Source organism: Sturnira hondurensis, unplaced genomic scaffold, assembly GCF_014824575.4.
Source record: "Sturnira hondurensis isolate 20B ecotype Veracruz unplaced genomic scaffold, ASM1482457v3 Scaffold0004152, whole genome shotgun sequence".
NCBI classification, from domain to species: domain Eukaryota; kingdom Metazoa; phylum Chordata; class Mammalia; order Chiroptera; family Phyllostomidae; genus Sturnira; species Sturnira hondurensis.
Window position 1 is genome coordinate 7,042,902 of NW_028076783.1, and position 13,551 is coordinate 7,056,452.

At 35.8% G+C, this 13,551-nt stretch overlaps 1 protein-coding gene across 9 annotated transcripts in view; it reads left to right on the forward strand.

Annotated features, from left to right (window-relative positions):
• Positions 1 to 13,551, forward strand: part of CSNK1A1 (casein kinase 1 alpha 1) — a 42,632-nt gene that overhangs the window by 11,835 nt on the left and 17,246 nt on the right. For 7 of the 9 annotated variants that reach the window (XR_005066316.1, XM_037044942.1, XM_037044941.1 and 4 more), the window contains exons 3-5: positions 5,766 to 5,892; positions 9,026 to 9,124; positions 11,404 to 11,487. Coding sequence is in view for 8 of the 9 variants with exons in the window: in XM_037044942.1 (XP_036900837.1) it covers positions 5,766 to 5,892; positions 9,026 to 9,124; positions 11,404 to 11,487 (310 nt within the window). In the remaining variant the exon portion in view is untranslated. The remainder of the gene's footprint in view (positions 1 to 5,765; positions 5,893 to 9,025; positions 9,125 to 11,403; positions 11,488 to 13,551) is intronic. The other 2 variants (XM_037044948.1, XM_037044949.1) reach the window with 1 other exon arrangement.

Sequence of the window (13,551 nt, forward strand, 5' to 3'; positions counted from 1 at the left end):
TCAAGAACTTAGCTTGAGAATAGGTGGCTGTGTGTTATGGGTAAGGATGCCTTACTGTTGGACCCTGGTAATTTAGGAGGAGGGGGGAGTGGGATAAGGAATTGCCTTTAATTGCTGTAAATGAATTGTTAACCACAACACACAAACACATACATCAAAAAAAAAAAAAGAAAGAAAAGAAGCCAACATGACATCATTACAGTAAGAAATAGAAAGAAAGAGTGGTATAGGAAATGAGAAACAAGAATTGCCTGGAGGTAATTTCTTTGGCTCATGATAGTTTGGGCACTGTTTAAGAATGGGAGGAAGGGGTATCTATAATTTTAAGACTCCATCTCCATTATAAATGGCCAAATCATACTGTTAAGAATGGTACAAACAGCCCAGCCAGGTGTCTTAGTTGTTTGGAACGTCATCCTGTACACCAAAAGGTTATGGGTTTGATTCCTGGTCGGGGCACATTGCCTGAGTTATGGGTTTGATCCCAGACTGCAGTGTGATAATGGTACATGTAAATATTAAATGTATGGGAACATTAAAAGGAACATAGCAAAATAGAACTGGGTGGCTGTTAGCTGTAGCAACCTGAAAGGGGAGCTTGAGCTAGTTCTTAGAGTTCAACAAGATTATACTAGACCAGGTCCTTGTTTTCTACCCTCGTAAAAAGGAACATAAAAGTTAGGTGATGTCTTGTTTAAGACAGTGTCTTGAAGATGTAGGTGCTATGAAAATGGGTATATTATAGCACTAAATCACTGCTTATACTTTTTACTTGTTCAGTGAAGACTGACATTAATAACCTAAATGGCATAGGAAAATATATTTATTAAAACTGTCATTTTTGAACTTTTTATAATTTGTGGTTCATTTGACTCAAAGATGAGTAGGTGCTTACTCTTGACTTTAAACTTTCAATGCAGGGAGTGTTTCACATTCCCTCTTCTGTTTTCCTTATCTGCCAGATCAAGCACTTACTATTTTACAGCCTCCTATTTGGCTTTTCATTCTTTCATTTAGCAAATGTTAACTGAACGTTTCCGGTGTGTAAGGCATTGTGTTGGATCCTGGGAATATTGAGTTGTGAACAAGACGGATATTCAGGTCCATAGTCTGAAGGGGAGTACCTACAATAAACAAATATATTGTTATCTGTTGTTATTGTCCTAGTCATGGAACATAATTGAATGCTTTAATCTGAATTATGTTCATAATTGTACTGATTTGTTGTTCTTGGAAGTTCTTAGGTCTCATAGCAATACTTAAAAATATTTTATTTCGGTCATTTCTTTTCTAAGACATTTTCATTTTTATAAAGAGCTCTCTCAAAAAGAAACCCCTAGCCTCAGATCTCCAGCTGTAATAAAACACTTGTAATAGGTCCCCATGTCATTGTTATTCCTTTGCCTACTTCCTATATTCATGTCGAATACTGATGCCAAGGCCACTCTAAAGCACTGGCTTAATTATATTATGCCCCAGCCACACACTGTTGTTAATTCCCCCAATTACTTAGAGAATTCAAAAGCTTTTCAGCCTGGCATTTGAGAGTGTATAATGGAGCCTGAAACTATTGGTGACTTTGACTCTCCTGTCTTTAGACCTGCTTGCCCCTGCAAGGCATGCCCTTTTCCACTTTTCCTTTCAGTATATTGTCCCTCCTTCAGGATCTGACTTGTAACAACAGGTCATTTTCATGAGGCTTCTTTGGACAAATGTAGTTCCCGTGATCCTTTGGTTTTATGAATTCTGTTAACATTTTTATTGGCCCCAGTGACTTGTGAATGTGTCATCTAACATTTGTGCTTTTGTGAGTGTCTTAATTTTTAAACTAGATTTAGTTTGGATGTGGTTTAGGAGAAAGGAGATAAGAGCAGATGGCAGGGCTGGGGAGATCTTGCCTTCTCTTAGACCTTTAGACTTTCAGGTACCTCTCTTTGTAATAGTGAGAAGCTCTCACCGTAGAAGTGGGAAACATAAGAGGTAAAGGTAGAAACTGAGTAAGTAGGGTTAGGTATAACCAGAAGACTTCCTGGCTTCTAATCTGTGTTTAATAATGTCTGGATAAATTAGGTGGAAAGCACAGATGGGAAGGATAAGAGGTGTTGGGTTTAGAGAAAATAAGCTACATTGTATATTTCTTGAGACCAAAAGGAAGAATGAACAGTAGAAACATCTGTCCTTTTTGGGTTAGCAACAGGGAAGTGGGAGGAGGAGAAGGGGGGAGAAGGCACAGAAAATAGCATAGACGGTAGGTAGAAAATAGATAGGGGGAGGGCAAGAATAGTAGGGGAAATACAGAATCTAAAGAACTTGAGACACATGGTCATAAGCTAAAGGGGGGGAATGGTGGGGGAGGGGTGTGCAGGATGGAGGGGAATGAAGGGGGGGAATAGAACAGCTGTAATGGTATAATCAATAAAATATATACTTTTTTTTAAAAAGAAAAGAAACACCTGTCCTTATTAAGGAGTTAACAGTATTGGTCTACACAGGACGAAAATCTGATTGTTTTAAAAATGCATGATTATTCCATGAAGAAACGTGCCTTGGAAACATTTATTTCTTAGCTGTTTTTTATGGATCACTTTTTGACCTTGAGAATAGTGGGTAGGTATGTCTTAAACACTTAGGCAAATTAAGGAGAAAATGGTGCAAAATAAAACCTTAATTTTTTTTAAACTGGTTTTGAATTCATCAAATTCTGGTTTCTAATTATTATAAGAGTATTCTGTTTAGGCTTATTTTGCAGATGACTTCTCAAAATGTGCTTTTTGAAATCATGTAATTAATTGCATGAAGATACGAAACATGAATTTGTGTTTTTTACATTTTGGGTTTGGACTTAGGCTTAGATGGATGGTTGTAAAATTTGCTTGTTTATTGTAGCTTTGTCGGTGAGCCGTTGGTGTAGATCTGCTGATAAAGAGATGAGATGTGGTCTCACGAGAGTAATATATACTTTGCCTTTCACCTTCGACTTTTGTGCCTTCCTCTCTCTACCTTCACTCTTTCTGGATTTGGTATTCTTGTGTAGAATAATTTATCTCTTTAATAACCTGGATAAATTAGATTTGTATTAAATATTTGCTATAACTCTTATTATTGCGTATTTATATTGGCAAGGACTGATTTTGAAGTTTCTCACAGTTCCCTGGCACAGATTTGCCTCTGCCATTAAGTAATGGAAGAGGAAAGGTGGGGGCAAAGGAAAGGAGAACATAACTTGTTCAATTTGTTCTTCATTTGCTTTTTAACATAATGTTTTATCCACATCTTCCCATTTCACCACTGCAAGCTTTTCTTTCAAGTAAATGTTTGAATAAATGTGAAGTGTTGAATTCCCATGTGGAAAATAAGGATGGAAGAGAGAAAATTATAGAGCATCTTTGCACAGCAGGTTCTGGAATAACATTTTATTCAGTGTCATTTTGTTAAAACATTGATGAGACACAGAAGAAACTATATCAACTAGCCTGTGGTGAAATTTGTATCATTATATTTTATTTTGCTTGATGCACTTATAAAGTCACAACCTATTGGTGTTAAGTGAGGGCTTACACAGTTTTGGGTACTGTACAGACAGAACAGTTTCTGCCAGTCACACATTTGTTGCTTTTAGGCTAGTAGGCAAGCTTTCTAGAAGGTTAAGTAGAAACTCTTTTTCCTAATAAGATACCTTTTTCTACAGTGAAATGAATTCATTTTGTGTGTTTGGCGGCGGTTAATCATGTATCATGTTTGTGGGGTGGTTTTCAAAAACAGTTGAAGCTAAAGTGTAGAAAGGAACATGAACTTGCTAGGCCTAGTTCTCTTGTCTGTGGAAATTAGGCTCTTCCATGAGATCACCAGGAAGGCATTCCAAGGACCCACACATGGGAGCTTGTGGCGTGGCATGGTTTAGTCATGTGGAAAGAGAGGCTGCTCTCTGTGTTTCCAATGTCCCATCTCTGTCCGTCCGTCCCACCGTGAGAAAAGTCCTGCCGTGTCTGCAGTAGCGCCAATACAAAAGCCAGTGTGCAGAGAGTTTTTTATTCCCCTGGGGTTATAACCAAGAGCTTGGTTTGGTATAGACCAGGTGCTTTCTCAGAATGACCAGTCAACTTCTAGAAAATAGAACTATTAAAGTATTCAGTAACCATATTCTTGTTTCAATCTTTACTTTTCTCTTTAATTGACATGTATCAACAAAACAACATGAGAACAAAATTTTTAAAAAGAAGTGCTGAGTTTCTCACTGGACTGATCATTGTTAATGCTTTTGACAGATTTTTTTCACCCCAACTTTTGAAATATTTTAAAAACACAAACTTCAAATATGCTAAATAATCTGTCAGTTCTATTTGGAGTTAACAAAGAAATTGCTTCGGTCTAGCTTTAAAATAAGTGTCTTTTAAAAAATACTTATTTTTAGAGTCGGAGTGGAGAACGGGAGAGAAACATTTGAAATGCAGAATTCTTCATTTGGTCGTGTGCCACTTGCACACCGTCAACTGGGGCCTGTCCAGCAGCGGAGGCACAAGCCCTCCTGACAGAGGATTGGACCAGCAGTTTTTCAGGCCTGAGTGTGATGTCCACTGGGCCACACCAGCCAGGGCAGAAATAAATTTCTTTTAAAAAACATTTTAAATATTTGTCACTTGGTTTTGGTTTTTTCCCCCCCAAGCAGAATTTGTAATCTAGACAAGTTTGAAATAAAAATGGTAGTGTTGATTTTTTAGGAAAGTACTCTTACTAGAATTATAGTCATGGACACTTGAAATCATTTGTTGCAGTGATTCCCAGCCCTAAAATTAAAAAATTTAAATTAAATTTAAATTAAAATTTAAAATTAGCAGTAGATGTCCTTAGAGTTATAGTGGACAGTGTGTTATCCACCATACTCTAGCATGGGGCAAGGAAAACATGATTCCTGTCAAAAGCAAGTGTTGTCTTTGTGGTGATACTGATTATTTTTGGTAATCTGAAACTTAGCAAAAAAAAAAAATGTGACTCCTTTTTTGCTTTTGTTTTAAGGACATATTTATTTATTTATTTATTTATCTTTAGAGGGGAAGGGAAGGAGAGAGGAAGAGAAACATAATGTATGGTTGCTTCTTGTTCATCCCCTGCTGGGAACTGGCCCCTGCCGGGAATTGGCCTGCAACCCAGGCATGTGCCCTGACTGGGAATCGAACCTCGATCGTCTGGTCTGCAGGCCCGCGCTCAATCCACTGAGCTACACCATTCAGGGCTTAAGGACATATTATTGATTAAATACAATTTGGTGAGGAATGGGACAGGAGATATAATAGTAGAGATCTATGTTTTGAAATGACTGGTATAAATAGTCTTCATTTCTTCAGTTAGACCAGGTGGGATTAAGGAACTTGGCCAAGGTCACAGGAGTGAGTGGCAGATGGATATATAGTTCAGCTACCCTGGTTAGAGGAGTGTTAAGGTTGCCAGGCAAGTCCTCTCTGAATGGGACAGTGTGGTCACTTGACAGAAGAAAAGTCTCCTTACCCTTCTTTTGTGTTGGGCAGTGCACTCATTCAGTGGGTTTATCATCTGAACTAGAGAGGGAAAATACTAAAGTTTAAGAATTTTTAAAATGTTGGTGGATAGAACTGGGGTGGGTGGGCTGGGCTGGGATGGGATGGGATGGGGGTAAAAGGCAGAAAACCGTACTTGAACAATTTTAAAAAAGAACTTTTAAAATGTGATGTTAAGTGATAATCAGCTTTTCATAATGCCTTTGCTTTTCCTTTTCCTCTTTTGTTCACTAGGTGGTATGGCCAAGAAAAAGACTACAATGTTCTAGTCATGGATCTTCTGGGACCCAGCCTTGAAGACCTCTTCAATTTCTGTTCCAGAAGGTTCACAATGAAAACAGTACTTATGTTAGCTGACCAGGTATGTGAAATTTTGATGAGAATTAAAACTTGAGAATACAACTGTTCCACTGTGTAACTGTAATTTAAATGTTTATAAACCAGTGTGTCACTGTTTAACCTTAGAATCAGCAAAGAAAGATAAAATAATTGGGTGTACTCATTCAGGTGTACTACTCTGGTCATTACTTACAAATGTTTAATTATGGGTATAGGGCAAAAAGCGATTATATTGGTTTATTACTCACCCGTACACTGGTAGTTTTTAGGCTTACTCTATCAGAGGTAGTGCATATGTTTTAGTGCTAAATATAGGAAGTTTCCTTATAAGATTGTTTGAAGAAAGGTTCAGAGTATATGAGGGAAAAAAAGCACTGAAATAATTTAATCAAGAAAGAAATTTTGACTGAATGGAAGTTTTTTAAGCAGTAGAAGATTCAGCCATTGGTAGTATCTAAACAAAATCAGAAGTTTTGGAGATGTCATGAACTCAATTCATGTGTTGGCCAGTGGTTAGATTAAAATGTTTTAAAGCCAGAACTTAGATTTTTCTTTTATCAAAAGAAAATGTGTCTTAAACAGCTAAGGTGGGAGAATGAGGTCAGAGAATAAACCTCCAGGAAACAGATAATACAGGAAAAGGTAGTATGTAAATGGCAAGGAATTTATCATTTTGAATTTTGGTCACAATCCCTTTAAGGGCAGGAAAGTGTTGAAATGATTCAAGTTAACAGTGTTTATAAAAATGCTGTGAAAGAGGAAAACATTTTTAAAATTTAGATCAGATATCATAAGAAAGTAAAATGAGGTAATAAGCAAAAGTAACATTTGAGGTGGAATTTTAGGAAGTACACATTTAAAGGGTTAGAAAGTAATGCTCATTTTTTTGGTAATCACCTCATATTCCCTAAGTTTAACATATTAGCAAATTACAGTGTCACACATTATGGACTCAAACATGAAAGGGTTAAAAACTTTTTAATATGTTTTAACTAATATGTGAATGAATCCTGATACAAGTTTTACATTCTGTAGGCTCAGTAACACATTGGCATTTATCCAGTGAAATATTTATTTGGGGCGTCTACTGTAATTAGGTAGCACTAGGAAGAAGAGTATAGGGAAACATAACTAGTCCCTTCTTTCTAGGAGTTTGGAGTTTAGTAGAGAAAAGTGTGATAAAAGTCTATTCTGGAGACACTGGTCACAGGGAGAAAGAATGTAATTCAGGATTGCAGGAAACATTTGTTCTGGGAGGTAGTGGCTAAGTCTTACTCTGTAGATGATAGGCAGCCCTTAAAGTAATCTGTAGTTTGTGCCAGTAACTGTCATTTTCCCAGTGAGTTAATAATCACAGTTTAATTGTGGGTATTATTTAGCTAGGACAAATGTGTGCATTAAGTGAGCCAAATGTCTTGTTTGACTTCCTTAATGCACAAGTTCCTGCTGTATCTAAGGTGATATTTGGACATTCACAGTTACCTTCTTGAGAGCATGAGTAGTTTAAGTCGGAGATTACAGATTGAGTGTCAGGAGACATTTCTCAAGTTAAGGCTACTAAGATTTATAGTATTTATATCCATGGTAATAAAAGGTGTGGGGAAAGGGGGACAAATACAAAATAGAATCTTGACATGTAGTACTGAAAGAGCAAGAACACATGGGGAGAAAAATAATGTTGGCAATCATTGGATATGGAAAACATGGTCAGATACAGTTTCTAAGTATCTTACAGAAAAGGTAGGTATATTCGATCATTTTAAAATTAAAACTATTTTGAGATACCATAAACAGTTGGAAGATGGGTTTTGAAAAACTGACGAGAATAAGTCAAAAGAATAATGTATAAAAATACATATATTGATAGTTTATAGAATAGAAAATTGGAATGGTCAGTATGGATGAGGAGATTTCCAAACTAAGTATTAGGGCAGCACAAGTGAGGTAATAACTGTCAAATTGGCAAAATTTAGAAAAAACTAAAATCACTACACTAGTGAGGAAAAGAATGTTCTCAAATGTTCCTAGGGAAAAACGAGTTGTTAGTAACCTGTTTTGAGGTTACTGAAACCTATTTTTTCATCAGAATGAAAAAATAATAGCCTTCAGTCCAGCAGCTGTCCCTGTGATTGTCGGGGACTTAGAGCTTATGGAAGTAAAAGCACTAGTAGGCAGCCTATATTTAAATTTATTGGCAGCATTACTGCTTACAGTGGGGAAATACTGGAAACAATGGGAATGTTGTGGGTTGGTGGTGATTGGGGAAAACTCAACTATACCATAAAATACTTGTAGCCATTAAAAAGAATGCCAAGACCTACTCCATTTGGCTTGGCAGAATTTTCAGGAAAAACTTGCCAGAATGACATGTTCTCTATTCAGTTTTTTAATATATACAATTTATATGTGTGTAGAAAAAATGGGGAGTCCAAAAACATACAAAACAAACGAAACCAGCATGTGTAGATCCTCATTTATGTAAAAGTTATATGCTTACTTTATGTGCTGCAAACTCAAGGAATGTTTTGGATATGTGTAATAAAAGTAAGCAAAAAAAGAATAAAGTGAACAAAATGCTTCTGTTTCAATTTAAAATGATACCAACTTGCAGCAATATTTGTCAATTGATCAAGAGCCCTTAATCCCCAGTGTATGTCCCAGTCGATGTGTGTATGTATGCAAGAGCGTAGAAATAGGTATGGGTATTACCAGGCTGTTTTAACACAGGTTACCTCAGGGGACATAGGATGGGGAGTAAAGAGTAATGATTTAGTTTTTACTTTATATAATGATTACAATAATGGCAACAATTCTAAATTTACTGCTTTTGCAATTTAAAAATTGCCAACACCAGTTCTTGTTGGGTTAGATGCTGCCTTATTTAAATCATTAATATTGGAAGAACAAGCCAAAGGGTGTGGGTTTATGCTTGGATATCTATCAGTCTAGAGATAAATGGAGAGCCTGATTTCCCTTTTCATTTAATTTTGTCTTACACTGTTTTTATAAAGACACTTAACACTGTCTTAATAAACTATAAAGTTATTAAAATACACCTGTGGTCTTGAAGTAATTGATAAGTAATGTCATGCTTTCTTTTATTACTAAATTCGAATGACTTACTTTAATTATCTCTCCCCTTTTTCTTTCCCCAGATGATCAGTAGAATTGAATATGTGCATACAAAGAATTTTATACACAGAGACATTAAACCAGATAACTTCCTAATGGGTATTGGGCGTCACTGTAATAAGGTTAGTCAAATGTTATTTGCATGAAAGAACAAAGAGTAGAAAACTTCAAGGATTGCTTTGGTAAATTTTTGATCTTCAAAAAGTCATAGTGAATTTAATTTTCGGTTGATAATTGCTTTTAAAGATTGTACTGGAAGGATAAGCGGCTAACTCTATTAACTTAGTAACTTGAAATAAATCTCTCCAACTACCCAACCAAGGTTAGTTTATCTTTGTGGAAGTATAAAATTCCCAAGGTTTTATAATGAAATACAATCATCTGTTACTTAACTGTTGAACAGTTTTAGTTACTTTCTATTCATACATGCTTGTGCCAGTGTGGGAACCACTGACCTATCTGTTACCATAGTGTTAACATTTGCTGACTGAGCATAGTTGATAATGAGAATTCTTCAGTCCTTGGATTTGTGTATTCAAAAGGATAACTTTTGGGCTTGTTTCAAAAGTAGTTGACAGTTTCTTGGGTGATGAGTTGGGTGGGTTCTTCACTCCTTCTCCACCCCCCCCCCCTCAAAGGAAGATATTAATAAGTGAAGTGAACCAAATTAGTGTTCACTGGGGCATCAGAATGGTTGAACTTTATGGGATGATTGGGTTTTTAGCTAGTGACGCATGATTGCAGTTAGAAACTAAATTGTGTTGGAATTTTTTCTGCAATGATTAGTGTATTGAGTGAATTGTTTTATTTATCCATTGATTCATTGTTGAGCTCGGGCAGACAGGCAGCATTGGCAATGCACTAAGCATATTATGCTCTAATGATCTGATAGGAATTCTCAACTTCAGGACAACTTGGGGACTTTTGGGGTTTTTTATGTTTTTTTGTTTTGTTTTGTTATGTTTTGGATGGAAGATTCCCATTTGTTTTTATTAAACTGTTAGGAAATGTTTGGTGTTTTTAGGTCTAGCTATAAATGTTTACCTTTGTTTGCCTGTATGAATGCCAACTTGGAGCTATTGCCATTAGAACTGGTGTTATTTGTTAATGTGTGAGACATTAATGTTGGTCTGACCAAGTTCTAGGAAATTAAGGGTTTTTTTGTTGAAAGCTGAGCTAAATATTTTTTTAAATGTGTTTAAATCTTATAACTTATCTTGCCATTCCCAAATTGCATCTTTTAAAAAAATGTTATGTAGCTTCTCTTTTTGAAGCTTCCAGGTTCTTGATTGTTATTGCAAAACCTGGTAATTTAATTGGGAAAAAAAGCCACTGCTCTTAATTTTGGGGGCAATTTTGTCAGTTTGGCCCTAATCTTTTGGCCATTTCCCAGCTTCCTCCTCTTTATTTTTCCCCCCACTTAAGATCTGTTATCCTCATGTGATCCCTATTCTGTGTGTTGACATTACAGGACATGGTTTATGCCTTAAAATTAAATGATGGCCTAGATAATACCTCTTTGTTTCTCCCCTCCCCCTTTAAAAATAGTTTGGTAATCACATAGTTGTGTTAGGAAGTCCAAATTGCCTGGCTATGAAAGTCTATAGAATACTGTGGAGCTGCTTGCTGTTACACAGATTCAGAGAGCCCCTAGGGCAAGAAGCACACTGTTTTAACTAAGACTCGAATTCTAAATGTTGTTCTTGAACATTTTAGATTAGTGTTTTGTTTATGTAGTTGGTTTTTAGTGTTTTCTGTATTGTAGTTTGAAAAATGCCAGTTGTATGAGACTGGGTTCTTTGGTGAGCATGTTCAGTAGTTTTCTATTTATTGGAAAACAAAGTTTGGGGGGGTGGGGCTTTCGAGGTTGATTTTTTGAAGTCAAATTCTTATTTTGAAAATTGTTCTGAATTTGATGTTTAGGAGTAGCCACTCCAGTCTTAGTGAATTTGCTCATCTCTTCCAGTAATCAGCCCTGCATGCTTATGAAAATAAAATTTAAGGTGACTAAATGCCTTCTACCTCTTCCTTACTGAAGATTTTTCCCCCTATACAATGTTTTTTGGGGGAAGGGCAGATTATGGTACTAAAGATTGCAGATCCAAATTCCCCATTTTTGGTTTCATAAATTAAAAAGCCAAATGTCACCATTGCTATCCCTGTTTCAGGCAGTGACACATTATAGTGGCATTAAAAACCTGAGTATTTTCCAGAATTCAAATGTCCTTGAGCATGTGATTTTTATTTGGAAAACTGAGAAGCTCAGTGCTTGGTGGAAGAAGGATGGCATTTGGCTACCCTGTTCTTTCTCTAATGCCTCGGTGTTGCCTGTCTGCGCCGGCCATTGTTGCAATGTAAGCAATACTGTTTGATGCACTGCCACCCTCTATTGTCTGTTTAGTGTTTAGAATCTCCAGTGGGGAAGAGGAAAAGAAGCATGACTGTTAGTACTTCTCAGGACCCATCTTTCTCAGGATTAAACCAGGTCTGAAACTGTCTCCTATTCCAACCTCAATCCCAAATTCATGTGCTTTTCTTTTTTTATTGTTTTATTTTGATTATTTTTGTTTTGTTTTAATTCTGGAGAATGTAGATCTTGCTCAAGCACCTCTTACGTTGGCATTATTCAGACATACTTGGCAAACATAACATTACTAAGACGTTTCTTTGTGGCTTTCGCTTAAACTTCTAAAGTTTAGAGAAAACCTAAATGAAAACTGGATTATGTTTAGATCTCCAGCGTCCATATGAGGAAATGATGTGTTAGTCTAGTGTGGAAATTCTTTACCTGATGGTAAACTGAAGATAGACTGTTTAGTTTTTTTAATGTATTTGGAGTTGCAGAACTTAATGCATGAAATACATCTAAATTCAGCTGCAGCAGTGCTGTATGGTGAATAAATTGTGCCTCAACTCTCTTGCCCTTCCTTAATGAATTTCAAGTAGTGTAGGTCAGCTTTCAGATCTAGTGTTTCTAGAATTGATTTACCTCAATAAGAACTCTGTATGCTCTGGAAATAGAAGACATTGCATTCTAAAAATAACAATAACAATTGCCATTTAATAATACAAATTAAAGTATAAGCTGATGATAGGTAAAATTTTTGAGGCTCTAGAGCAAATGAATGAATCTTTATTAATTTAGTATACACTTACAAGAAAGTATTGCCATGAGTAATTTAAAAGAAAAAACTTTATTTGATATGTAAACATGTTACGGTTTCTTAATCATCACATGCGTGATCTGGATGATCATTTAATTTTTGTCCATGCTGTCCAGTATTATTCTAGGGCCCACTTCCCATCATTATAAAGGTTTCATAAGTTTACACTTACTTTTATTCATAGACAGAATAAAATATTAAATATTTCTAATGTTTTTATTAAAAAAATAAAAATATTCTGACAGAATAGTTGGTATCTAGTAAGTACCAACGGTAGTTACTAGATTTAGGTTACAGAAAAAAGGAGAGTGGTGGGTAACGAGGCAATGCTAATGTAGTTCTGGTGCCGCTTTCTTACTTACCCATTCATTGACACATTTGACCTACATTTTGTACCGTAATCATTTAATATTTCCATTAAATTTGCATTGAATTGTTTATATTTTCTACAGGTTAGCTGGGTTGTGAGGAAAAGTGATCTTGTGAATACTTTGGAAGGGCAGGGGAATGTGACCCCCAGGTTAGGAGAAAATATGCTGCAAATAGAACCTAAAACTGGCAATAGTGTTTCTGAAGACAGTGCACCTCTACTGTGTGGCATTACCCTGTATATCCAATATTACTTTATTTCCACATGCCTTTGAAGAATAGGCTGTATTCTTTAAGATAGGCACAAATTATACTTAGAACATATCTTTATAACCCACAGAAAAGCAGCTTGACCCACCAAAAATATTAAGCCTCTCATTAAATCTGCAAACCTATAAAAATACATTATCTTATGGCTTAACGAAATATCAACTTGTTTATTCTAGTTTTACATATTTTTGACTGTTCATATCCTTGTTACCATACAGTTTCGTGTATATGCTTCCATTATATGTTTACATTCATTTTAAAATTCAAAGCATAGAGAGCTATTAAAGAAGCTTGATAGTACCAGAAAATGATCAATTACCAAGAGATGTAAAAAGGTTCTTTTACATAGTTTTTTTTAATTGTTTGCTCTTGAAATAGGATACCTTTGTTTGGCAGCGACATTACTTTTCCTGACTCAGTTTTTACAAGAACAGAAAATTTTAAACTGATTTAATTTGCTTTGTACGTATTTTGTTTTGATACCAAAGACTGAGATATGTTTGTATGTTTTTTGTTGTTGTTTTCTTCATTTGATTTCATCCTTTAGAGTTGTGGAAGGAAAAAACTAGTGAATAGTTTATAAAGCAATCTTTTAGTTGTGAGAAACTGTCTGGTTATAGAATTGCAAATGGAGCTACTGATTGTAGACTTAGGCATGAATAAAGCTGTCAGACCTAATCATGCTGGAGAAGGTCCTGTTTTCTCCTCCACTTGTAGTATAAAGGAAGCAATCCCGGAAACTATCC